The sequence below is a fragment of the Catharus ustulatus genome (genome assembly GCF_009819885.2).
Source record: "Catharus ustulatus isolate bCatUst1 chromosome Z unlocalized genomic scaffold, bCatUst1.pri.v2 scaffold_29_arrow_ctg1, whole genome shotgun sequence".
In the NCBI taxonomy this organism is placed as follows: Eukaryota; Metazoa; Chordata; class Aves; order Passeriformes; family Turdidae; genus Catharus; species Catharus ustulatus.
The window spans coordinates 6,292,699-6,320,523 of record NW_024879446.1 but is presented as its reverse complement, the minus strand read 5'-3'; the positions used below and the strand labels follow the sequence as shown (position 1 = coordinate 6,320,523).

Below are 27,825 nucleotides of genomic sequence, written 5' to 3'. Positions count from 1 at the left end.
CTGCAGGCTGCAGTGAAAGCCGTGGTGGCCTCCACGCGCCTCGGCAGCGCCGGCAGCCACGGCGCCCATGATGGCCACAAGCCTGGCCATGGCCTCGCGCCTGCTCAGGACACCCAGCCCACGGAGGAGCCCACTCAGGACGTGGCAGCCACTCCAGGAGAGAGGCTTTAGGTCGATGCTGCTCCCGTGGTGGACGGGATGTGTCATTCCATACACCAGCTACCTTCCCATCCAGCAAGAGAGATTAGTAAGCTTGGCCTCTCTGTTTCTGCTTCAGGGTGCCACGGTCCCGCCTGGTGATCCTACCTTCAGTGCATGTGACTGCTTATGAAAATAGTAAACTGTTCCATTAGGCATGTCATGGAAACAGTGTAATTTGCAGTAATACCGGCAGGTGAAAACATGGGGATTATTAACTATCTACTATATGTGTATACTTCATCTATATAGTGTTCCTAGGGTGGTATTTGAAGCAAAATGCTGTTTTGTTTGGTTTTATGGAAGTAGGTGTCTTATCTGTGTTGTGAGTTTCTTTGAACTGTTTCTGTCCAGGTTCATAATCCTTCAGCAAACAAAATGGAAGGACATACCAAACCAATGCTTTTAAAACTGATGTATGAAATAATGTTTTTTATCTGTAAAATTGAAAAAGTATTTGGGGATTTACATGCAAAAAAAAAACCAAAACCAAAACAAAACAAAAAAGCAACAACGACAAAAAAGAAAAACAACAAAATAACAAAAAACAACATTCCACTACTTCTGAAAAGAAATTGAAATGGTTGTTCCACTGGCATAAAAATGTACATTGTTCAAGCTTGCATTGAGAATGCCTTATTCTGACTTTTCCTGTTTATATACAATATTTTAATAACAACCAAAATTACTCAGATTTCTGTCATTTCATTCCACAGTAAAGTTTTAGCGAAACAAAACTATAGACTAAACAAGGATTAGAGTACATGAAAATTTTTGGCATACCATCATATTTATTCATTAAAATTCTAATCTGTAGCTAGAAGATGTTTTATAGGCCCTAAAGGAATAATCTGCATTTAAATAAGTTGTAAATGTTTGAAATAAGCTATTCCACAATTTACCGATTTTGCTTTGGAAAAACACTTTTATGCAAGGTCTGGGAGCAAGTAATGTAATCTAATTGGTTCCTGGGTAGTTTAACCGCATGAGTGAGCAGTTTCCATTTGTAATTAGCCCCCATTTTCCTCACAAAGGACCCCTTCTGTTAAGTGCTCCACCAGCACTGATCTTGCATCCACTGAGAGTTATGTCTTGAGTTAGCAGGTGTGTGCATCAATCAGCTTGCAAAAGTAGGGTCAGGGTCTTCAGCTATCTTGATATTTTTGTTGAATGTGGTTGATAGGAACTGAAAAACTAATGTGCATCAGCGTGTATGACCACTTGCACTTGTTTGTTATCTATTTGACAGCATGTGACTATTGTACTGATATATTACAAAAACGGCAAAAAGAACCTGATGTACAAAAACGTCATTTGTGGTTGTTAAACTTTTTAATACTGATAGTTACCTGACATCCTAATACAATCATCATTCCTCTTTAGCTTTAATTGTTTTTATGTTGCTGTTAGGCCTTGCACAACTTGCCTTGAAAAAAATATAGCAGCTACTGAAAAATACAAGACTTTAATAAAACATTCAATAACTACATTTCCTGATGAAATAAAAGGGTAATACAATGTTATTTGTATGGTAGATTTAATAAATAAAATGTGCTCTAAATTAATATATAAAGGAGGATTAAAGATCCTGTCTTTACTGGGTGAAAATGCATGCTAATGAATCTATTATTCTTGAGATTTTTTATCCATTTCTTAGAAGTCTTTGAACTTGCACAAAAACTTTTGCTAACTAAGAAGGGTTGAAATTAAAACTATGTGTATTCATTCAGTTTTCAAGGGACGCTTTGAGGTCAACTGAAACATCTGGTGAGGGCATAGCAGCTGTATGCAAGCCAACACGACACTTTTACAGATTTTTCTCTTGGAAACAAGTACAACAAGATTAGTAACTTTGGAGAACATCATAGATACATCCTGTCTCACCTGTCTCACTTTTTACTATCTGTCTTACCTCCTTTGAGGTCACTGCAGGAAAAATGCAATTCTCAGCCACTTTACTCCACCTTCTTATACTGTGGTGAAGTAATCCAAGTCCAGTCAGTTTGATGGGAGAGGATGGGCTTCTGTAACATTTCATCCTTTATTTGGTTTAATTTCTTCAAACCTGCAGAAGTGGAGTTGGCTGCACAGTAACTGCACATCTATGAGAGCTTGAGCACAAATTCCTTTATCTGAGGCATGTTTTGTTGAGCTGAAAAGCCGTCCCAGCTGATTCTCAATGGTAGTTTTTTGCTAAATTATACCACAGCATATCATAACTATGAACTGATGCCATCCAACAGGAGACCTCTCTGTGACAGCACGACCTTCAGAGGCAACTCAGTTTTGTGTATAAAGGCTCTGGGGCTCCAGTTATTTTTTTGCTTTGTTTTCTTTTATCACACTCAACATTAGGCAGTGAGGATGTCTGTGCTGAGTCTGTGATTACCAGCAGATGACTCAGTAAAGCACTGTGCCTGGTTGATGTATTTGATGTATGGCAGCACTTGGGCATATGCATGCACTGGAAGTACAGGAGTGTTACCTGCATTGGCTTTGTCTGAAAAATCACATCCTGGTGGCATCTGCTGTAGTGCAGACTGGGATGTCCAACATCAGTGTCCTACTGTGGCTGAAAAATGTGAACACACTTGAAAACTACTGGAGATGGACCAGATGTTTCCAAATCTGTGGTTATAAGCTAAGTAGAAGGTTACTTGTGCTCTTTTGAAATCCTAAGCTTTTTTTTTTTTTTTAGAATATTTAACATAATTTAAAAGTTCTTCAAGTACAAAAGGGGAAACTTTCCAATCTTTTTGAAGTATTTGAACTTAGCAAAACTTTTCCTTTAAAAGCAGATTGCAGCACTAGCCAATTGTGTTAGATATTTTAGATTTTAGAGCTAAGATGATGATGACTGCTAACGAAGTCCTGCCTTTGCACCACAGCAGGGGTTTTCCTTTTCCCAGGTTCAGAAAATTTCCCTCCAAAAGAGAACTGATTTCCTGTAATTTCAAACACTTTTTCTTGCAATTTTGTGGATGACACATAAATTGCACTCTGTGAGCCTGGTGCTGGTATGTTGGCTCGAGTTTGTACTCTACAGTGTGAAAACATGCTGTGAAGAGGCAGACACACCGTAATCAAACTTGTGACGGCAGAATACCATCAAGGCAAAAGTTTTTGATATAGCACGTTCTTCAGAAGAAGGTCCCTGTCCCCACAAATGAGCAGGCTGTTGGACACATGGAGTGACGAAAACTGCCCTGCCCAGTCACTTTGCCTTGGTTAATAGAGCAAAATGTTCTGAAAAGCAGTGTGGTGGCAGAGCAGGACAAAAGCATGAGCCAAAAAGTTACTGTAAGTGGCTCAGATCAGCAGGGAGGCCCAGGCTGCAGGAAGTTGTGGCTCACTGGCAGCTAGACCTCCAAATTTACCAAATGAATCACCTTCTCCTACAACTCACACTGCAAGTGGAACACAGACACAGCTGGCAGCCACAGGAGAAGTGAAGTCTACACCACATTTTCTGCTGCCCAGCAGCAGGGAAAAGGAAGATTATACTGGGAGTTGTTAGTGTCCAACACAGCAGAAGGAAAGCAATATCTGACAAGCAGCAAATGCAGCAGGACTCTGGAAAAAAGCTCCTCGTTTCTCAATAAATAACCCTCAGCTCCTGCACATGTGCTGGGCTGTCCCTGGGGTTTTAAGAGCAGCATATCAAAGTGCGGGGTGAAGGACTCCCTGCAGATCCTTGCACAGTGTCCTGCACGTTGCCTGCTTACAGAATGACAGACACAAGCATCAGCACAGTACCTTGACCCCATGTTTTTGCAAAGGCTGTTTCTCCTTGAGAAGAGCTCATTTTTGTGCGGCTATTGTTGCTGCTGAGGTTATGAGCGCCTAGTTTATGGAGGCATAGCATTCATGTAACAAAAATATATCAGGGGCTGACCAAGAATGATGCACAGTTAGACCTAGAGATCAGTGGCAGGTATACACCCAAGTCCCGAAGGTAACTATGGTAACAAAGAGACAGGCAGAACATCTGTAATGTTACTTTATAAAACAATTACTCAAAGAGTACCCTTTACTCTCTGAGTTAATTCAGTTAGAACATAAATACAGTTTGTTCTTTTGTATAAAGAAATTTATATAAAATTCCCTGCACAATACCATGTTTTGTTGAACAATGACCATCAGCTGCATTGCAAAGTAAGAAGAAAATAAGGAAGGTAAAAGGAAAAAATAGAAGTGAAATATTTTCCTAGTCTATACACAAAGTTCTAAAGCAAGGCTTGCAGAGGGTTACAAAGATGGTGACAGGAAAGGAGAAGCTCTCTTATGAGGAAAGGCTGAAGGATCTTGGCTCATTCAGTCTTAAGAAGGGATGACTGAGAGGGCACCTCATTAATATATGGAAATACCTGAAAGAAGGGTGCCAAGAGGATGGACCAGTCTCTGCTCCGTGGCGCTGATCAATAGGACAAGAGGCAATAGGCAGAAATTGATGTCCAGGATGCTCTCCTTGAACATGAGGAAGAACTTCTTTACTGTGAAGGTGTCCACACACTGGGACAGATTGCCCAGAGAGGCTGTGGAGTCTCCCTCACTGGAGATATTCCAGAACCTGGACACAATCCTGAGCAATGTGTTTTAGGAAACCTGGCTTGAAAAGAGAGGTGGGACCAGATGTCCGTGCTGATGGTGATTTGCAGCCTTACCCATTCTGTGATTTCGTGATTTTATGATCTTAGTTCCAGAAGATATATAAACTCTTATTGGCAAGCCTGCAGATTTTTTATTTCTGGGAGGTAAAATTTCTGGCCAGAGTAATTCAGAAGATTGCTGGAGGGCCAGTGAAGAGCATCCCTAGGAGTGTGAATCCAATAACTAATATAAGAATAGGCTGGTATACATGCATATAACTAAAAAAATCAGCAAATACTTACATCCTCTTCTACCCCTCCAGAACATGAACACAGTCATGAACTTAGTTATTACTGGAAGGTATTCAAATATTGTGGGAATAGGCACAGAATAGTACAAAAGCAGGAATACAATTGAATACTTGAAGTGGCCCAATGCTGAATTTAGCAGTAAAATTATAGATTAGAATCTGAATATGTACATGAACACATAAATATAAAAATTTATCAAATAAGAAGCAGAGACTGCTGAACAATCTCTGAGAACCAAGCCTGTATGAAAAGCTGCAGCAACCTTTTAAGCCATTTTTTTGTTCTCTGCCAGTTTTACTCAGCTGGGTCTGAAACTATAATGATTAACAGTCTGGTATACAAAGATCATTGCTAAATGAAATTTAGTAATGCATATCAAGGTATAGATATCAAATGCAGTGGTACAGAGTTTTGCCCAGCCCTGGCTCCTTTCAAGACACAGCTGGGAAGACTATTTCAGTATCTTCCTTTCAGCACAGGGGTCAAAGAGGAGTGACAACACAAGCACAGCATTTCATGATGAGTTGGAGCTGCCCCAAACTGCACATAGGCCCTACTCAGTGATGTTCCATCCACAACACGTGTGACAGTCTGGCCCTTTATTTGTATATTAGGAAGATGTTTATTGGCCAAGGTATATTAAACAGCAAGTGTTTGCCCCATGAGGTACCACAGAGTTCCTCCTATAGGAAGATACGTAAAGAACAAAGTTTGAAAGAAAGGGATATTTGAAACTCTGGCTTCAAGAACAAATACTAACATTAATGGCTAAAAGGCTTATTGTTATTCTTTCCCTTTCTGCTTAATCTTTTTTTATTTTTTTCCTGGCCCAGGGGTACCCAGGAACTGCTGTCAGCTGCCAGACAGTGGGTAAAGAGCCATCTGACACCTGGCAAGTTTCAGCTTTTCTGCCCTGACAAATCTGCTGTTGCCTTTGGTTCCCAGAAGAGTCTGGGTTTCATCAGTCAAGTATACATGTATTTCTCTGAGACACCCCTGGTGTGATTTGTCACTGCCAGTTAGTACCCAGCAAGAGGTATTTCTACTTTCACTCTCCATTTCCCAGATTCATGCTAGTTCCTGGCACCTTCAGATTCCTTTCTTAAGAGTCTGTACCTAGGTGACAAAAATGGCTCCGTGTTGTGCAACAAATGCCAGGAAGACACAGAAAATTATTGAGCTTCTTGTGTTACTTTCCCAAAAGAAAATAAAGGCACCTGGGCTGCTGTAGGCACAGGATGAGGGGCTCAGTGCAAGGAGGCACAAGAACAGAACCATGCCAGCTTCTGCTCCTCAGCACCAGGAAGCTCCTTTGTCAACAGCACCTTTTTCCTTCTGTGGAAAACGTTGTTTAGGTCAATGCAAAGAGACAAATCAGGATTAAGAACTATGAAAATAGCATGTGTGATATGACCAGTGATCTTCTTAATATTGTTTGCATAATATGAGTTGATATACTTAGAATCATGTTTTATGCAGCATTGCCATTTACAGTGTTGGCACAAGAAGCTGCAAAGACAGTTTGGAACACTTGGTCCCATTTGTTACCTGGAACTGTAAATAATGATCTGCTTTGTAATACAAAACTCTGGAGCCAATCATTGTATCTACATAAGTACACACAGGGAAAGTCCATCAACAAGAAAAAAGACTATAATTCTTATCCCTGTGTTGGCTGGATCTGGGGTGATTCTTCTAATTGAAATTATTATGTCAAATTACTTGAAGCAGCTGTTCTGGTCACTTGAAAGCTGAGGACAAATCATTGGATTTGATTTACAGCTGCAAATGGCATGTGATCTGTCCTAGAGATAGTATGTTCTAAGAGCCACTGAGTCATATCTATTTATCCACAGAACTGTGCATAGGGGTCTGCACTATCCTGTCAGCTCTCAGGTCCCAAAGCATGATGATGCTACAAATGTGAAATTTGCATGAACGAGTACAACTACACACCTCCCCAAATAGCACTGCACAATAACCAACAACAACAAACACACCAGAGAACTCTGCTACAAAACACACCAAAAGAGCTTGTTTTTAGCATTGTATCAACAAAGTATGAAGTGAAAAGTGTGTCTAAATGTACATTTCAAGGTTTCAAGTTTCTTGATTTCTGTTATTTTCCTGAATCCTCACCAGCCATGTTTATGGAAGTCATGCAAGTATATCTATCCAGTGACAGCCTCCTCCAGGTGGAAAAATGTCATCACAGACCCTATTCTACATTTGTAAGACACAGAAGTTGTATTGTTTGTATTGTAAATATGTCCTCCAGTTGTCTCTCCCTCAACTTGCTATGGGGCCTGAAGTAGTCTTTTACAGAAAACTGAAATTTGTCCAGAAACATTTCATGAAACTAAGCAAATGGACTGTATATAAATTTAGACAAAAATATCTTGGAAATATCTCCTAAGCCCTGCTGCAGCAGTGTCCTCCCTGAGAAGCATTTTCCTTGGGAATGACAAGGACCCTGCACAGCTACCAAGCTGGTGCCATCATCGGTGTACTACCTTCAGTGTAGTGATAGGTGCCTTTGCTCCGCTCAAGTCATTGCCATCTTGGTTGCAGGGAGACAAAAATTACAAACTAAGATACTTTTTACTGAAAGTAATTAGAAACAAGGACATTTACAACTACTGACTGCTGAGAGCTAATCCAGACTGTTTCTTTTTGCTGTTGAGTATAAGACCCACTTCCTTGTTCACACCACGTCCTCATGAGATGTCATGCTAACGCTTCTGATTAAATAGCAGAAATTTCACTTAATGTTCCATAAGAGGACATTGTTTTGGGGTCTGGTTGTTTTTTGGGTGTGTTTTCGCCTTATTTTTTGGACTATGCAGTGTTGAAAAGCCTATGCTGGTGAGAAAATTACCTGTGAAATGGTTAGTTGCTCACGGAGAAGGAAAGATAGAGAGATGGAGAGTGAATCTTAGTCATAGAACCATATAACTATTCAGGTTGGTAAAGACCTTTGGAAGAGATTGGTTGGGAAAATTGTGCAGTCTGTTAATCCAGAACTGCCAAGTCCACCATGGATGTTCTTGCAAAACAGCAGTGACAGCTGGTCCATCTTGTCAGGGAGCAGGAGTAGGGAAGAGTCATTGAGGCTGTCTGGCCTGGGAGAAGAAGTCTGTTAGTCCCCAGGAGCTATACCACCACATCCTTGCAAGACCAGGGAGTACCAAGCAAAGGCTGACTGGCTGCTCCACACCCACAGTAAGGAGCTCCTCAGCTTAAACTGGTTTTAACCTGAATAAATGTGGTACACGAAGAAGGTGCGTCTGGCTTGGCTTTGGTATGGAGGCTCCCTACTGGATGAGGACTGTAAGGACGGAATTTTGTGCTTTTGTTAATTCAAGAATACTGAATGCTGGAAGGTATGGGTACGTGCTAATGTTTCTACAACAAACAGAAAAAAGGTGCCTTTGACTAGTAACACAAAATATTTTATAAGCCTGTTACAGAAGCTCATTGATCTCAGAGCAGTGGAGGCTGGACTCTAATTAATAACAGTGAAGAATGTTGTAAATATATATAGCAGACTCTCTCAAATTAACTCCATGTCCTGTGTTCCTGACTCCTTATTTTACTGCTTAATGTCTAAGAAATCCTGTACTGTCAACACTGTTTTCTTCTACTAGCAAAGATGTAAGTAACTAAATAGCAGTTTATAGTCTGCTTGTTCAACTGTACCCTTTTGCTTCTGATGAAGCCTGTTCGTGTAGTAGCTTTCCTGATACTGTGCAAGTAAACCAGAGAGAAAGTTGAACCAGAAAAAATTACCATTTTGTTATTTCCATGTATTATATGTGGGACCAGTGGACCTCCTTGTGTGTTTGCATGGGAATGCTGAAAAGCCATGAGAAAATAATGCTGGAATGTCTATTTTTAGTACAGTAATTTCACGAATACAAGCCGCAGCAAGAAGACTAAAATTTTGGTGGAAACCCGGAAATGTGGCCAATATTCCGGTGCGGCTAATCTATGGACAAAAATGTGATATCTGCCCTTACCTAGTATCATGCTGGTCCAGTCCCGAGCCAAAACAGTCTGAAATCCATGGTTTCCCGTTGTTCCGACGATGAACCAATCAGAGAACAGCTTATTGCCTGCCTGTGGATGGCAGCGTTACTGAGGGGCGGGGGTTGTTATCGGGGTGAGTTACCTCGGCGAGTTACCTCGGCAGTTCGATAAAAGTGTGTGATATTTCTCTGTACTTTTTAAAGTGTTTTCAGTCTTGTGCGGCTACGGGGCTGGCTGGGCTCGCAGGGCGAGGGCTGGGGGAGCCTCTCTCCCCGCAGGGAGAGGGGTAGAACGGCCACTCGGCTCGCAGGGAGAGGGCTGCAACGGCCGCTCGGCCACGGGGCTGCGAGGGCTACAACGGCCGTTCCCCCCGCGGGGCTGCGAGGGCTACAACGGCCGCTTCCCCCCGCGGGCTAAAACGGCCCCTCCCCCCGCGGGCTGCGAGGGTTACAACGGCCGCTCCCCCCGCCCGGCTGCGAGGGCTAAAACGGCCGCTTCCCCCGTGGGCTGCGAGGGCTACAACGGCCGCTCCCCCCGCCCAGCTGCGAGGGCTACAACGGCCACTCCCCCCGCGGGCTGCGAGGGCTAAAACGGCCGCTCCCCCCGCCCGGCTGCGGGGGCTACAATGGCCCCTTCCCCCGCGGGCTGCGAGGGCTGCAACGGCCGCTCCCCCCGTCTGGCTGCGAGGGCTAAAACGGCCGCTCCCCCCGTCTGGCTGCGAGGGCTACAACGGCCGCTTCCCCCGTGGGCTGCGGGGGCTAAAACGGCCGCTCCCCCCGCCCGGCTGCAGGGGCTAAAACGGCCGCTCCCCCCGCCCAGCTGCGAGGGCTACAACGGCCGCTCCCCCCACGGGCTGCGAGGGCTACAATGGCCGCTTCCCCCCACGGGCTGCGAGGGCTACAATGGCCCCTCCCCCCGCAGGCTGCGAGGGCTACAACGGCCGCTCCTGTGCCAGCACGGAGATGTGGCTCCGCTCGGAGCTCAGCTGCCTGCCTGCGTGGCTAAGTGGCTGTTTAAAGGCAACACGGATCCATTGGGAATGCTCACAAAATGACCACACTATTGTTCCTGTCTTTTTCGGCTTGTAAATAAAGGGTGTGTCTTTTTTCACTTGGAAACAATGTTTCCGAGGTCGGCAGTAAGCCAGTAAGCCCCGGCGATCCCGCGATTGTGTTACTAAATGACGACTTTGTGAAAGTTCGCTGCGAACTAAAGTGCGGCTAATATTCCGGGTGTGGCTTATCTATTAACAAAGGCAACAATGTTGCCAACACACCAGCAGTGCGGCTTATATTCCGTGCGGCTTGTATTCGTGAATTTACTGTAAGTTGCATGCATGACTGATCTGATGCTAAATAAACTAGCAAATCTAGAAAAGATTACATCTATTATTTGCTGACAGCTAATGCTCAATGTAGAGCAAGGAACAATACTCATCATTATAAAGAGCTTGGCACAGCATTTCCCCTGCTCCTCTTCCCTCAAAAGTTAGCAGCCGAATATCAGACTAAATCTGTTATTACTGGTGGAGTATAGAGCTGGGCTCTGTAGATGGCTTCCCCTGTGCCCCAGGGTGGGTTATGTGACCTAGATGCTTGTGTCCCTTTTTGTCAATTACTTCCAGCAATTAAGAAATTACCACCTCCTTGTGCACTCTAGTTCTAGCTGCTCTTTTAACTGGGAAGTATTTCACAAAGTCCTGAATCTTTTTGTTGCACTTAACAGCTTGTCTATCACAATGATTTGTTTTCTGCAACCATTTCACAATGATTTGTTTTCTGCAACCTAATCCAAAGGTTATTAATGTGGTCCTTCATTCAGCATTCCCCTCTCAAAGCAGCACAATCCAAATCTTTATCCCAGAGGTATTACACTCCTTGCTTGAATGTGGATTTTCTACTACTCTTTGTCTAAAGCTGTGTTGTCAAAAGCTGCATATGACACCTGAATGGAGAACACTGCAAGACTAACATGTTGAAATGACTTTTACTTTTTATTTCTCTGCTCTGTTTCCATATCTGTCACCCTCAGGGGTGTTCCCTCTTGCTCAGTACTGATGCATCTTGTTATTCTTGCCACCTACAACTCTTTAGTCTTGCAAACTGTTTGAATGTAAAGTCCTTTCATACATTTTTGTGGGAGATGATTTTACAAAATCTCTCTATCCTGGAGCAATGTAAGAAGTAAATTATAAACTCTACAAGACATTTTGCATTGTAACAGTGCTCCATACTTCCATGTCCATACTTCCATGTATGGTCCATGTTGCTGAATCTTTTTCCAGGCTAATGCAAGGCATATATTTTTACTGCAGCTTCATGAAATCATCTTTGGTCACTTCTCCATAACAGAATGGAAATGAGAAGTGAGAAAAACCAAAGAAAAGAAGACGGCAAGTATCAAGCTGGCTTTGAGTTCCCCTAGAGCTCAAGGGTTGTTTGCTTTTGGCTGACCTCTTAAAAATAACGGATCAAACAGCTGAGTTGGAGCTCGTGATACAGCACAACAATACACTGGCTTTATAGAGAGCTTGAGACAAATAAAGAAATGGGAAATAAGAAAGACTTAAAAAGTCAGAGAAACTTTTAATGAGTTAGGATAGCTGGGGAGTTAAACATAATGATCCTGCCTCATAACTACCAAATTTCTTCATTTCCTTTGATACCTGGTGCACTCTTCTTCTTTAAAAAGCCCTGAGCTTTTGTAGTTATGATGTCCTTCTCAGCAGTTCAAGCACTTGTTTCCTTCAACATTGCACATAACCCAGAAACTTTATGTCTCAAATATCCAATGATGCAAGTGGTTTGAGGAAACGATTCAATGTTTTTACATCCATGATGAATTCTCTATACTTTCATTTGACATTAGGGGGGAAAAAAAGTGCATGGAGGATCTCTTCCCTCTTTCTTACTTGTAGAGGGCCAAAATTAAGATCTCCTTCATTTTGTTAACCACTGAAGCTCTACTCCCATGGTATGGACTAGGAGGCAGGCAGCTGTACAGAAAGATTTTTGCCTATGTTGAGCATATACAAAATTTTATTTTGATTTAGCTGATTGAGACAAGGACACCATGAAATTCTGCAGACATGGCTGTGCACATACAGGCTGCATGTATATAATCCTGTATGCAGAAGAGGTGGTGGTTTACGGAGATACGGCTTATGTTCCAGTGAACAGGCACACTGTGGTTTCTTTCCTTCCCCCTTCAAACTGTGAGGAGCTTGAAATCCTGCTAGGTATGCAGACAAGGAGGGGTTGTACAGCACCCAAATAACATGGATTGACCAAACTCACGTTTGCTGCTGTTCACACGCACCCACTTGAGCATTGTCCTGCCTCCCCAGTGTACCCTGGAGCTGGAATTAGTAACACCAATGCCTCAGCAGCAATGCTCCCCAACTGGAACCCGAATAGAAGGCAGCACTCAGACTGACACGCTCCGACAGTCAGGGAATCTTGGCATAATAATTTCCCCTCCAGGGTTCTAAACTGCCTCAAAGAGGGGTCTGTGCTGGCAGGCAGGTTGGCAAGGCCCAGGTACAGAGCTCAGGAAGTGCTTTCTATCCCTGTGCCATCCAGGGCAGAGCCAAACTGTTTCAGTCATTGAACAATGTCTGTTTCTGTTTACACTTTGTGCAGTAACTGATATAAGAGTTCCACTTAGGTTACCTGTATCAAAGAAAAACTACTGAGGATTATTAGGTTGCTGTAGCGTCTTGGTACTCTGAAAGAAATGTTTTAAGCAAAGTAACTCTGGAGGAGACAGTTCTGGGGGATGTGTTGGCATTTGAGGCTCCTTAATGCTGATGTGGCATTTCTTATCATGTGGGTCAGCTATGAAACATGCACAGTTATTTGCTGTCATATGATGTTACCATCTGTGTCTGCTTTCTCCCTGCTAGTGGTACAATCCCAAGCAAGGTTAACACCATAAGCAGTCCCTATCTGAACTGTAAAACTGAGTCATCAGCACAGCCTAGAGGACTGGAAAAGGCAGAATGTGTTACAAAGTTTAAATTGTGGTTTAGGACTTTGGGATATATTCTTTTCTAGATAACATTTAATATTTAGCATAGGTTTAAAATCTCTCCTGTCTTTCTATTATCTTTCACTGGAAAATGGGTTTGAACATCAATGTTTTCTTTTAACAACTCTAATAATTAATGTCCTTAAGGATTTTCCAAAGATTCCAAGTGGCCTCTATCCCTAACACACTTTGCCGAAGGTGACACAATACATGCCCTACGAGAGTGTGCTGTATCTCAGAGGTGACAGTTCCTTTTCTCATCAACTCCTTCCACCAAAGTCAAACGCTAGAGAACTCTATTGCCTTTATGTCAGCATTGCAAGCAAAATAAGGGAAAGATACAGGGATTTTCTTAGTTTCTGTAGTTGCTAATTAAATACATGTCAATATACAAGTTGCAGCTTGCTTTATACACCTAATTAGAGATCAGCATGCACTGAAGATGAACTACATCATCAGACATAGCTCCCCAGAAATACAGCTACCTATAGCTGTACAAGCAAGTACTGAAGAAGCTACATCACAATTCCACTGTTGGAATCCATTATTTTAATTTATTCTGCAGTAGCATTCAAAATACAAACACAATCACTTAAATGCTGAACACAGTTATTTAAGGTCACTGTTAAAACAGACTATGACTTTCCACACACAGGCACAACTTGATTGGTTTCACTAGAATTAGGGCTATTTTTACAGCGGGGAACCTCCAAGGTTGAACCACTTGGTCACACGATCAAAACTGTTCTGGTTACTTATGATTACTGAAGAAATTATATGCTCTGTGTTTTGTAAGTTCATTATGTTTCACATTTATATATTCATCCAGTTTGAGATCAGGCACTGTGCACAGAGTATCTCTCAGAAGTACTGATCGACCTCCCAGACAGCTGTGGTAAAGTACTTCTTCTGGCTCTAAACTGACCTTAATCCTATCTCTGCATCTTCTGCACATCTACAGGCAGGTTTAATGCTGGAGGTTTTAGATGAGGAACAGAACCCAAACATGAAAACTGTCTTACCTTCAATCACCTTTCCCACACGTATACAAAGCACCTGGTTGAAGTGCCAAAGAGTAAAATGTCATATTGCCCAAACCTCTAAAAAAAGTAAGTTTAAAAATAATAATATAATAAGTAATATAAAAATAATTTTGATGTGTCTATACACATGCTATTTGTCCAGCAAAAGCAGATCTCTGCTATTATTGGGCAATCTGTTCAGAAGTCACTTCTGCATAATTATATTCCTAAGTGATAGAAATCTGTACTATACATTGTCTCTCATTTTTTCTGCATAAGCAAAACACAGGTTCCTACACTTTGTTCTTGCCACTGCTTTACTGTTTTAATCCTCCTGGCTCCACCTAGATTGTCCACTAACTGAGGAGGAGAACAATGAAACAGTGGGAGAAGAGGCTCCGATTTTGTGGCTTTCTTGGTTCTGATGTACTCTGGTTAAAGAACAGCTCTTCTTCCCTCTCCATCTATAGCTATATAAAAATAATATAAATTTCAGCTTCAAATAAATACATTTGAAATTGGACATCTTTCTTCTAGTTCTGTATTGGTGTATAATGGATATTCTTATTACAAGTATCAATATAGAAAAATACACTAGCAATTTTCTTACTTTAGATCAAGTTCTTTCCTCAGCTGCTCTATGCTTCATCAACTTGTCTTTACTGAAAGCAGAAAAAGCCATTTCACTGAATACTAAGTAAGGATAGATACTGTATATGTGTCAGAACCCTTAAAATGGGTGTTTGGAAAAATTACTTCTGCAGTGCCTGGTGCTGTACAAACACCCTCCTGTAAGTGTCCTGTGCTCTTTCTGACCCATTTCTCTGCCACTGAAGTGCCTCTGCGCAGATTTAAACTGGGCTTTTCACACAGAGGCAATTATTTTTCTCTACATACATCTGTACCACAACCCCTCCATTAGTCAGGCCCAGCAGCTCTAAAAAGAGAAGACATGAATATGCAAATTCACTGCACATGTAATCTTTGTAACTAGGAAGAAAAAATAGGCTACACTTCAAACAGTTTCCTCTACAATCATGTCATCATTTATCCCACAGAGCAGCACTGCCAGAGATTTCATAATTGCCTCTGTACCAGTACTAGAAAAGAGAGTATTTTGGCAGCAATTCCTTGGTGTCCTTGGTGGTAGAAGATCACCTCGTGATCTTGCAGTACTTTGGCAGACACGAGGAAGGTAGGGAAAAAAAAAAAAAGGAAGACTAACCAAGGGATTTAAAGGGAAATGCAGAACACACAAAACCTAACAAGGAGTTAACATTTTTCACCCATGAAGACACCAACAGCTGTTTGATGCATTGTTCTTCACAGTCTCAAACAGTACTAAATACCTTAAAACAGGAAGCAGGTTGAAAATGCCCCCACTATATTTGGTATTGTTTTTTCCTACCTCTACAATCAAGAAATGAGAAAGCCCTCGCTATTCAGAGATCAGCTACAGTAGCCAGTGTCAAAAAAGCCAATATTACAAGGGACTTCCATTTGAATTTTTGTTTTTCTGAGTCCATTACCTGTCCCTGGATTGCATGTGTACAACTGGCTCATGTGTACATGTGTGCATGTGTACAACAATACCAGGCATCCAAGATACTTTCCTCAACTCCTACACAGTTAGACTTGTCACTATGAGCACTGGCAAAGCATAGGGATAACTAAAATGTCACCTCAGCAAATGACACATATCAACATTAAAGGCTTAACATCAGATTTTAAAGAGAATTCATGTTCCTAGCACAGAGAGAGTTATTTTTTTAAATGTCCCTGCTATGTATCTGTCAGAATCACTAGATTGCTGAATATCCTTGAAATATGCACTTTAAAAAAAGCCCCTGTATCCTTCAGAAGATCTGAGCAATTCTGCAGCTTGAGCTTTGGCCTTCAGTTGCTCATGTTTTGAGATGTTAATTTATTGCAAAGATCAATCTCTCAGTCTAGGGGCAGTACCACAGGACACGCCACAGCAACAGAACACTGGCAAGTCTGTGCTGTTGTGGCTACAGTAACATCTATTTCTGAAGCAAACGAGTGGCTCTTTCTGTTGCTTTTGCAATTCCATGGTTTGCAGTTAAAGAAACATATGCAGAAAGATAACCCTCCCAAAACCCAAACAAATGCACCCCCACACACACACGATTACATGCAAATTTAAATTTAAAAAAATTTAGAAGTACAGGGTATCACGGAAGATCCACTGTAGGTTTGCTATTTTGACAACTGTGTGATTAAAAGCCCACAAAAATCCTATGGAAAGACCTGATGACCTAAATGAGCTTTGGATCAGCTGTAAGGGCATTTGTTTATGCATTGAGACTGTTATATACAACAGCAAATAAATTACAACACCAAAGAAATGCCAATAATGAACACTTACTTTTGCTCTCAAGTATGGATAGCTTTCTTATGAATTGGATCATTTAACAACTTATCCATATAATATCCATATGATAAATCAAAACAAATTTTAAAAACAAATTACAGAAGCATCTGAACAAACTTCAAAGAAAATAAAAAGATTTAAGTAAATATAAATATATATATAATATATATAACAACATTACATCTTCACTGAAATGCTGCCTGTACAGCAACCTGCACCATCAAAATCATGAGCACCTGGCTCCCAAAACTGCTGCAGAGAGCTGAGCTCATGCTGCATTTTTCAAGCCCCAACACGCACATCTTGTGCTTTCTGAGGAAGCTGAGGGTTTCAAGATTCAGGCTGTTCCTCATAAAAGCTGCAGAGTGCTGAGCAGCAAAAAGCATCTCGCACTGTGCACTGGGAATGTATGTCAATTATCACATCAAAAAGCACTTGCTGAAGTTATTTGGATCCTCAACACAAAGGTCAGCTGTCATTCAGGAGGAGTGTTACCTCAATTTAGTAGGTAACCTATTTTAAGCTAAATAACATAATCTAATTGCAAGGAATGCACAGGTTTTGAAGTCACTGTCTACGTTTTGAGTGCCTTTTTGAGGTCAGAGTAGAAATTGGTGAGGGTACTAGACATAGCAGTGTCTACTGCAGACTGTGGTAGCATCCCTCGCAGCTCAGTCTGGATGTAGCCTGTCAAAAGACTGTGACCAGGAGAGTCTTTGAGAGGGACACAGAACCAACCGCAAGGGTGATTGAATCCACGGACAAAGTTTGGTCTCACCTCCCCATAGTCCAGGCTTATACCTGGAAAATAAAATAAATGAACAAAAAGGGAAATTAACTTGAGAGAGATAAAAGCAAATAATAATGTGCAGCAAATTTGAAATATATAAGCTTCTGACTGGAGAATCTAGCAGTAGTGACAGACACACTAAAGCTTTTGGGTATTTTCATGCAAGGAATTTGCTGTTAATCCAAACTCTGAGACAGACAGGAGAGCATGATGAGCAAAAATTCAAATGTTAAGAGGACATTCCTCTCATTTCCTAGAAGCAAGATGTTACCCATCACAGTTTGCTCTAAGACGTGAGCGAGAGGACTCAACTTGTCTCTTAACACTCCTGCCCCATAGCTGGCATAAGTGAAACCTGGCACAAAGGAATGGTTCATGGGTAAACCAGTAACTTCCACATTCCTTTAAGTATGTAAAATGTTAAAACACCTTTAAATTTGTTAAAACACCTTGAATTTATTTGCTGAAGACCATCTCAGACCATTTTTGAATGTTTACTACCACTAAATCTGGATCAAATGTAAAGCCAAGCAACTGCTGCAAAATAAGAATTTGCCAGAGGTAGGTGGGTGGCTTACCACATGTTAGAAGCCCATCTTCATAGCTTGTAGTGTAAGAGAAATCAACAAACTCCCTTGGTGCTATGATGTTCCAGAGCTGGCCAGCAGTTGTATAGCGCATCACACAGCAGTTCTTGTAAAGTGACAGAATTATAAGGGCAACAAAATAAATACATCTTAGTATAATGAATACAGGGAAACTCAATGCTCACAGGCAGCTAATGTTTTTCATGAAAGTCACGGCATCTGTCAACTACACTGCAAATTCAGTGAGGTCTGACTGGCTGTGCCATTCTCAGCCTAAAAGCTGGAATTTGTAAGGACTTCGTCCTACAGCTGAAAGCTGTGGGAGCAGAGAATATCTGGCACCATAAAGGTTTAAAGATCTAAAGCTAGTGAACTCTGGCATGCCACAGAACTGAAAGCCACATAGCTCTTATGTTGCCAAGGAGCATTCGGGAAGTCTAAAAGGGCCACGAACAAATTTCAAGAGGAATCTCTTGGTGCTAAGATACTCTACCAAATACTTTCAATCCACTAAGTGAAAAATAAAAATGAACAATTCTTCAAAACAGGTTTTCTTATAATAGAGTCTGTGTAAATTTTATACAGACAAAATACCTTGTCATATAAATCCTTCTTCAGAGACAGAGCAAAAGACAATCCATTTTCAAGACAGGTGTCCAGATGAAGGTTTGGAATTCTTACTGAATGTCTGCATTAACCAAAGGAAGGCTACAAGTTGTTCTGCAACCAACTTCAAACCTACCTTTCTTTTATCAAGTTCTGACCCTCAGTATGAACTATTTTGTGTCTCAGCACAGCACAAAGCCATGCCACACAAGTCAGCCCTTCAGGAAGAGGGGGAGGTTGCAGCTTCCATATGTGTGGACTACTACTATAGTTTGTTGGGGAATGGAAAAAAGCAAGTTGTATGAAATGGCTTTGGCATACACAGATTCACACTGTAGCCCTCTGTATGTGAATTTTATCAGAGGCTACCAGAGCTCCCAAGTCCAAGAGAATTATTTTTAGTATTAACGGAAAGATGAACTTCAAGCTTCAGAACAAGACTGTGCTGCCAGAGTGCTTGATCTATGGCCACACAGAGGATGTATGCACAGTGCTGCTCAGACATGCCAAAAAGAAGACCGAAAAAGGTTCATATCTGTTGGAATTGCTCTGTTCTACGTGAATATTAAATTCGTGCATTCATCAATACACATTCTCTCACGAATGTAAACAAGTCTTCACCTCTTCAAACGTTTCCATGATGTCCATCGAAGTCATTAGGCTGTCCCAGTCCAACCTGTAAGGTCCAGGGCGAATATGATCCACTATTCTGTTAACAACATCTTCCACCACTCCTTGAGCTTTGTAGCTAGAAAAACATGTTTACATGTAGTAAGAAACTCTTTATATTCCATTAATTTTCAACAGTACACTTCCATTAACACCTTGGTACCAGGAAGTACAGTCAGTGGACGACTGCATCAGAGAAACATACAGGAAAAGACCTATGGGTGCATCTACTACTCTTCTCTGCAAGAAATTTTTTTCTGAAAAATTTTGTCCTTTTTTATACAGTTAGTATTTTTAAATGATAAATTCCTTCCTTGGATAAAAACTATCCTGTTTATTTCTCTAACAACTGTAACAACTTGTAATTTTACTCCTGTTGCTGGGCTAGCAAGGGAGTTCACCAGAGGTAAGTAAACCTAAAGTAAAATCATGAATGTAATGGGAAAAGCATTTTTCATAAAGCAGAAATAAGTGGATGTTGGAGACTGAAATGCTATGGTTTATGGCTCAAGCAGTTTTATGAACGACTTTTGCCTATTATAGCAAAACTGTATAACAAAAGCTGCATAGAAGCACTCTAAATGGGCCTCCAGACTGAGGCCCTGGACTGTAAGATGATTTGAGATAAATGACTCAGGTCTGGGCTGGGGGAGAAAAATACTTTTACAGGATTTCACAGGTGGACGCTTACCATCAAGAAGACTAGACTGAGGGGAGCAATGAGACATCATTGGGACCCCCAGAGGGGTAATATGCTTCTACTCAACCTGCCTCTGTCACTCTCCCTGTCCTCCCAAACACACATCCCTTTTTCTATTTCTTTTTTTTCCTTCTTTTTTCTTTGCCTCTTTTACTATTGAATAAAATGCATCAATTTCTTCAGTATCAACATCTAGCCTTGTTTGGGTTTAGTCAGGTTTTGGGGAATATTTGAATGTTTCTGAGTTCATTCTGATTCATTCACAAAGAGTTAGTTCCCTTTACTCCTCTATGATTACAGCAGATCATAACACCAAGTAGAACCAAGCTAATGAAAAACTACAGTAATTTCACGAATACAAGCCGCACCAATTTGACCAAAATTTTGGTGGAAACCCGGAAGTGCGGCTAATATTCCGGGGCGGCTAATCTATTAACAAAATTCTAAAAGCTGCCAACACGGAAGTGAGAGCCCGCGGCAGCCCCAAGCCAAGCTGGAGCCCGGCCGGCCCCGGCAGAGGTGGGAAAGCCTGGCAGAGGCGGGGCCAGCAGTGTGGGGGGCGGGCGGCAGAGCCTGAGCCAGCAGGGCGGGGGAGCCCGGGAGAACTGGGGCTAGCAGTGCAGGGGAGCATGGCAGAAGCAGGAAGGCCGGCGGGTGGGGCTGCCTGGCAGCGGGGGAAGCCCAGCAGAATTGGGGCCAGCAGCGTGGGGGAGCCCGGCGGTGCAGGGGCCTGCAGTGCCGGCCAGGGCGAGGAAACGCGGCGGCGGTGCAGACGGGAGGGGGCGGCCGGCGAGCCTGGTGGCGGCGGCGGCAGCCCTGCCGGCGGGGCGAGCGAAAGCGGCGCTCGCGAAAGCGCCGCCGCCGCTCGCGGAAGCGCCGCCGCCGATCGCGAAGCGCCGCCGCCGATCGCGGAAGCGCCGCCGCCGATCGCGAAGCGCCGCCGCCGATCGCGAAGCGCCGCCGCCGATCGCGAAGCGCCGCCGCCGATCGCGGAAGCGCCGCCGCCGATCGCGAAGCGCCGCCGCCGATCGCGGAAGCGCCGCCGCCGATCGCGAAGCGCCGCCGCCGATCGCGGAAGCGCCGCCGCCGATCGCGAAGCGCCGCCGCCGATCGCGAAGCGCCGCCGCCGATCGCGGAAGCGCCGCCGCCGATCGCGAAGCGCCGCCGCCGATCGCGGAAGCGCCGCCGCCGATCGCGAAGCGCCGCCGCCGATCGCGAAGCGCCGCCGCCGATCGCGGAAGCGCCGCCGCCGATCGCGAAGCGCCGCCGCCGATCGCGGAAGCGCCGCCGCCGATCGCGAAGCGCCGCCGCCGATCGCGGAAGCGCCGCCGCCGATCGCGAAGCGCCGCCGCCGATCGCGAAGCGCCGCCGCCGATCGCGGAAGCGCCGCCGCCGATCGCGAAGCGCCGCCGCCGATCGCGGAAGCGCCGCCGCCGATCGCGAAGCGCCGCCGCCGATCGCGAAGCGCCGCCGCCGATCGCGGAAGCGCCGCCGCCGATCGCGGAAGCGCCGCCGCCGATCGCGAAGCGCCGCCGCCGATCGCGAAGCGCCGCCGCCGATCGCGGAAGCGCCGCCGCTCGCGAAGCGCCGCCGCCGCTCGCGGAAGCGCCGCCGCGGGGCGGGCGCGGCGCTCGCGAGGCGCGGCGCTCGCGAGGCGCGGCGCAGGGCGAGCGAAAGCGGCAGCGGGGCGGGCGGCGAGCCCGGCGGCGGCAGCCCTGCCAGCCGGGCGAGCGAACGCGGCAGCGGGGCGGTGCTGACGGGAGAGGGGGGCCAGCGAGCCCGGCGGCGGCGGCAGCACCAGCCGGCCAGCCCCGCCGAGCCGTGGCGCTGAGCTGGGCCACCCGGCCCCGTCGGCAACCATGAGCGGGCCGAGCCTTCCTGGCCCCGCCCCGAGCCAGTAAAGCCCGCTATGCCGCGATCCTGTTACGAATTGGCCAATTTGTGAAAGCTGCGCACGGATTCTCGCGACGAACGAAAGTGCGGCTAATATTCGGGGTGCGGCTTATCTATTGACAAAGACAGCAACATTGTCGAGGCACCGGGGGTGCGGCTTATAATCCGTGCGGCTTGTATTCGTGAAACTACTGTACATTATGCTTCCGTGGCATATGATTAGCAAATAAAATAATCTGGTATACGATATAACAGAACATTCATATGTAGTTAGATATTTTAGTAGACACCTGAGATTTTGTGCTCTTGAGCTACTGGCCTCTAAATACTGAAGAGGAAGAATCCATGAAAATCAGTATTTTCAAAATACTTTATATTCACTAAGACGTTCTTATTGATAACAAATAGTCAAGCAACAGATTCATCTCTTCACTTGTGCAGTTCACCCATATTCACTTGACATCACCTGCAGGGAGGCCATCTCAGCTGCACACTTGGAACTGGAGAACCACATGAACATGCCAGCGGCTTCCACGCAGGTGTCTGGAAAGCTCTTCAAAGTGTCCTTTAGTTCCCCAAGTGTATAAACAACCCTGGGGTCTTCATGTGCACACAGCAGTCACTGCCCTCCTGGCAATGGCTCAACTACACAATCTGCTGGTGCCAGTGGGCCCATGGAACTGCACCAAGTCAGCACATTCTGGGTGTCTGGGGCCATCAGCTCTTGCAGATTCAGCAGGACTTAAAGACTTAAAGACTTAAGAGACCATTTTAAACCTACCTTTCTACAGGACTTTTTGTTTCTTCAGATTCATGTTTTCCAATAATTATTTCTCTACCTACACCTACAGATACCAAGAGAACTCAGTGACAGAAACTCACACAGGAAGGGCCACACAAACAACCCCCCACAATCCTCTCACAACCCCAGACTTGGTATTTTGAACTTGCAAGAGTGCAAGGACTGACTGAGCTGTCATCCAGCGACCTTTCAGGCCTACTGAATCCAGGCTTGATTCTGAGCTTTACAGGCCATAATTTCTGGGCAGCTGCTGCTGCGCACTTCAGTTAATGGGAGTCCTGTGGTGTGTTCCAGATTTACCTGCTGCTCTAGACACCATGCAATGCTAAAGTATCAAACTGAAAAGCTAGAAAGGAATTATACAGCCACAATAGGTAATAGATTTAGCTTCCCCTCTGGAGGATCTATGTAGCTGAGGACTGTAGAATTCAGAGTCTTAATTTTAGTCTTTCTAAATTCTACAGAACATCTGTGGAACATTAAAAATGTATCTCCTGTGCAAGCAAACTTACAGGTATCCACTGAATTCCTCTGATGGTTTACGCCACACAGTTGCATCTTTCTGAAAGAAAATATGAGACAATGTTAATTGCCATTTGCATACAATTACAAGAAGTCCAGAAAATGCTTCAATTTTTTTGAAGAAAAGTAGCCAACTTTATCTTCGCCATGGTTCACCTGGGCACCACTGTATGCCTTTCTTCAGATTTTTCAGATACCTTTTATTTATAATTTTCTATTATTTAAAAAAAAATCAGAAGATTGGCATTCTCAGAGTCAAATGCTAGAAGTCTTTGCAGAAGTAGTTTGGTAGGCCAAGTCAGTTTACTGTGAAAACACACAGAATAATGAAACAACATTAGCAGGGAAAGTACAAGGCCACTGGAAAGCCAACAGCCGGATGCTACTCAGACAGGAAGACCACACTACTTCTGCTTTCACTCCTGTAACACAAGTTACAGAAACATGCAGGAATCACAGGCACAGACAAGAAAATTCAATTACCTTTCTATCCAAGATGCCTGACTAGAGGAGTCTTGCAAGCGGTAGTCTATTTTAAAGTTAGGCAGAGAAAATAAAGAAACTAGTAGTTTCTGATTATTACATAACTATGAAATGGAACCTCTTTCCAAAATCTCAGAATTTTGGTGTTAAAAAGAGAACCATATGGCACCACTTTATTTGGAATCATAATTATATAAGCACAAAGTACCAAATATCCTAAAGAACAGAACTGTTAAGTACCACATCCAGAATCATTTAAGATATTCTGAGGCACAACACATCTCCTTGTGGTAGGTAAAGTTCTGAATGTCTTTTACATGGCACAACATCAAAATAGACAGAAGTGAGGGAGGGATGAAAGGAGAGACAAGGAAAGGTTGGAGGGAAGGGTAAAATCTGAGAATTTGAATGCAGGTAACTTGCTAAAGGAATACAGTAGTACTTAACAACACAGGAATACTAATACAGGAATAGACAACATTTAGTAGAGCAGAGGTATAGTAGTGCAAGACTGAAAGGCTTGGATGCTCTGTTCCTTCCTCTCTAGAGAGTGAATTTGTTAATTTTGCAAATAATCAAGTTATATTTGGATCACTTGCCTCTGTCTTTCCAATGTCTGCTCATGATGGAAAAAAAATAAAAGCCCTACTGAAACCACTGTAACAAAAAGATAGAAATTTACTACATTAGTCCCATATTGCGACACTTCTACTTCCTGTGGAGGACAGCACTAAGAAGTATTCACCCAGCCTAGAACTGATGCAGAGGCAAAGGCTATTTAGCTTGCTGAAGTGCAACTCCAAAAACCCAGGCAGCTCAAAAGAAGAGGATGGCAAATGGCTTGGAAAAAGCAGGAACTGTATTCCTTTTCATGGAAGGAAACTTAGGAAATGTGTGGTCTTTAAAGAACAACAGAAAAGTGAAACAGTACAAAAGAAGGAAGCCTTGAGAGTTATCTCATTTCTTAAAAGGAAGACATTTGGAAACTGAAGCATGATTAACTATTTATTGACAAAAGATTCCAGAGACTGGCAGGTTGTGTCTGTTCTGTTGAAAGCACACGTGACCTCTTGCAATACTATTAATGCCAGGTACTTCACATTCTGTTGTGAGTCAAGCCTATAATCAGACAGAGGAAGGATTCTTCCGTGAGATACTCCCCTGAAAGTGGGTCGAAGGAATGACAGAATATGCCTGCCAATAGGAAAAACACACCCTGCCTCTAAAGACGTTCAAGAGGGATGGTTTTACAGCGTCTGTCAGTTTGAAGTCCTGCAGGGCCCCACCCCACCTGAGTGTTCCTCAGCCGTGTGATACGGCACAGCGGCCTCTTCCCGCCACACGGGTGACCCACAGCTTCCCGCGGGAATCGAACCGGGAAGCCGCCCAGAGCACTCACGGTTTTCTTCGCCGCCCGCCACTCGCCGGCTCCGATGCTGTGGTACCGAAGCAGCGTGTTCCGTAGCTTTGAGGCCAGGGGCGCTGGGTTGGGCAGAGGATCCATTTGCTTCCCTCCTGCGCGAAGATGCCTAATCACACAGACACACAGCAGAACAAGGCACAGAGTCAGGGATGCCAACAACAGCGCGGATCTTCCAAACCCGAACGGAGGATGCGGAAAACACGGCCGCGCGCGCACACTCACATCTCCCAGCCGCGTCCGGGTGGCAGCGAGCGGCTGTCACGGACTCAGGCCGAGGGTCAGGGGTTCAGGCCGAAGGTCAGCAGCCCCCACCCCCCCAGCGCCAGGTCCGTCCCGGGATCCGCGGAACGCGGGACAGGCGTGCTTCCCTCAAAGGCGCACTCCCCTCAAAGACCCACTCGCCTCACGGCCGCGCCGCCACACCGACTCCGCGCTCACCCGCGGCCCGTCCGACAGCGCGCGATGCCGACAGCCAATCAGAGCGCGACCGCCCCGGCGGTGCAGCCAATGGCGACCCGGTCCGCCGGGTGTGGGGCCTGGAAAGTCCCCACCCCTTTCGTCGCGAGACCTCGCGACATGTCGCTGCCGTGACGTCATGAGCCAGGGGCGGAGCCTCGGCCCGGATTGGGACTGATGGGGGTGGCGTGAGGCGGGGCGGGGGTGCGGGACCAGCAGTGGCCGCGTCCCGGCCCCGGCCCCGGCCCCGGCATCTGCGGGGACACCGCGGCTCCGCCTCGCTGGGACAGCACCAGAGCTGCTCTGCTCACGTGTCTGGCAGTGTCGCTTTGTACTATTGGCAGAGAGTCACAGAATCAGCTGGATTGAAAGGGACACATCAGGATCGTCGAGTCCCAGCTCCTGGTCCTGCACAGGACACCTCAAGAGTCACACGATGTGCCTGAGCATGTTGTCCAAACGCTACCTGCACTCTGTCAGGCTGGTGCTGTGACCGCTGCCCTGGGGAGCAGTGCTCAAACACCCTATGGGGCAAGAGCCTTTACCTGATACCCAACCTAAACTCCCCTGACACAACTTGAGGCCATTCCCTTGGGTTCTGCCACCGGGCACCCCAGAGAAGAGATCAGTGCCTGCCTCTCCTCGTCTTCCAATGAGGAAGTTGCAGACTCCAGTGAGGTCTCCCCTCAGTCTCATCCAGGATGAACAGACCAAGGGCCCTCAGCAACTCCTCACATGGCTTCACCTCAAGGGCCTTCACCATCTCTGTGTGCCTTCTTTGGGCAGTCTCTAGTAGCTTTAGATCTTTTTTACATTGCAGTCTCCCAGACTGTCCCCAGGGCTTGAGGTGAGGCCACCTCGGCCCAGAGCAAAGTGGGCAGAAAACAGACCCTTTCCCAGCTAGCGATGCTGTTCACTGATGTCCAACTTGCCACTGACTAGGATCCCCAGGTGCCTTTCCTTGGCTGCTCTCCAGCCTCTCATTCCCCAATCTCCCCATATATCCAGGGTTGCCCCATCCCAGGTGCAGAATCCAGCACTTTCCCTTGTTGCTCCACACAGTTGGTGATTGCCCAGCCCTTTGATTCATCGAGGTTTCTCTCCAGGGGCTCCCTGCCTTTGAGGGAGTCAACAGCTCTTCCTTGTCTTGTATCATCTGCAAATTTGCTGAGTCTCCCTTCCAGTCCTGTGTGCAGGTTGTTTATGAAGATGTTGAAGAGCACAGGGCAGAGAATGGAGGTCTATGGAACCATGCTAGTGACAGGTCACCAGTGTGATGTCACCCCAGTCATTGTTGCCATTTGTGCCTGACCTGTGAGCCAGTTGCTCACTCAGCATATGCTGTGTTTATCCAGCTGTTCAAAAGATCAATTACTTGTAACTAGAATGGCCTTGTTAAGGTTTAGAGCTCAATGTGCTTCACTGTTTAAGGGGAGATTCAATGCTTAGAGGGAGTTTGACAAAGTCTGGAAGAAGAATGTACTGTTGCAGAATGTGGAAAATATAAATTTTTTTTAAGAAGGGGTGTTTTTAATGTATTACATTTTCATACTTTCAACAACAAGAAAGATTTAATCCCTGAAACAGAAAGCAGCCAACAAGTTCTAAGTGATATCCAGGTGTTAGAAGAACAAACTACTTGTTGGCAGAATTGTCTTATTAAGATTTAGGGCTTGGCAGGCTTTAATGATCTCAGACCTAGGGGAGGTTTACAAAGTCTGGGCAGAAGGATATACCACTGATGGTGGACATGAAAAATGCAGAATTTACAAGCCACAAGGACATCTGGCAGAATCCGCAAGAAAAGGAAGAAGCTAATAAAGGAACTCAGCAATTGTGCTGAATCAGGTATGACTGGGTGAAAAGTAATTCTGGCAGAGATGCAACCACCAACCCAAAAGAAAAAAAAGACTGAGCATGCAGAACAATTAAGAAGTGACGGACTCAACCTATAGAAAATAGACTACCAATTAACAAGAGAACTATGTAGCTTGTAGCCAATGAACATTAATTCCTATTTTTGCTAAAATGTATAAACAGTAAAATGTTCGGGTAGTCGTGGTGCTGGCTTTGTGGATCTGCCACCAAACCCACATTGCTGCACAGGTCTGTAAATAAATATCTCCCTTCTGTGCATGGATTGGCCTCCTGTACACCATGTGCAAGAACATATTTGGGGACAACAGGGTTTCTTACCGTGGCCATATAAAGCTTTCCAGAGTCCTGTGGATTTGCTCTTCAGTTGAAGCATGTCCTGCAAGTGCTGTTGTCACCACAACCACTGCAGGAGCAGTGAAGGAAGATTCCCTGGGTCAGCATC

At 44.7% G+C, this 27,825-nt stretch overlaps 2 protein-coding genes across 6 annotated transcripts in view; one reads left to right on the top strand and one right to left on the bottom strand.

The window, feature by feature from the left end:
• Positions 1 to 6,362, top strand: part of CAMK4 (calcium/calmodulin dependent protein kinase IV) — a 155,978-nt gene extending 149,616 nt beyond the window's left edge. For both annotated transcript variants that reach the window (XM_033086618.1, XM_033086619.2), the window contains one exon: positions 7 to 6,362. In XM_033086618.1, coding sequence (XP_032942509.1) covers positions 7 to 171 — 165 coding nt within the window. In that variant the 3' untranslated portion in view covers positions 172 to 6,362. The remainder of the gene's footprint in view (positions 1 to 6) is intronic.
• A 7,327-nt stretch (positions 6,363 to 13,689) lies between these two features.
• On the bottom strand, positions 13,690 to 25,602 carry STARD4 (StAR related lipid transfer domain containing 4). Of its 4 annotated transcripts, none has more exons than XM_033086621.2 (6): positions 25,452 to 25,602; positions 25,026 to 25,155; positions 23,134 to 23,183; positions 19,179 to 19,305; positions 17,943 to 18,057; positions 13,690 to 17,375 (listed from the first exon to the last, which is right to left on the bottom strand). In XM_033086621.2, the coding sequence occupies exons 2-6, from the start codon at positions 25,128 to 25,130 to the stop codon at positions 17,149 to 17,151; spliced, it is 624 nt and encodes a 207-aa protein (XP_032942512.1). In that variant the 5' UTR covers positions 25,131 to 25,155; positions 25,452 to 25,602; the 3' UTR covers positions 13,690 to 17,148. The 4 variants fall into 4 exon arrangements, with proteins under 4 accessions (XP_032942512.1, XP_032942513.1, XP_032942514.1 ...); XM_033086622.2 differs by having other exon boundaries at positions 25,488 to 25,602; XM_033086623.2 differs by having other exon boundaries at positions 25,448 to 25,467.
• Positions 25,603 to 27,825: the final 2,223 nt, after the last annotated feature.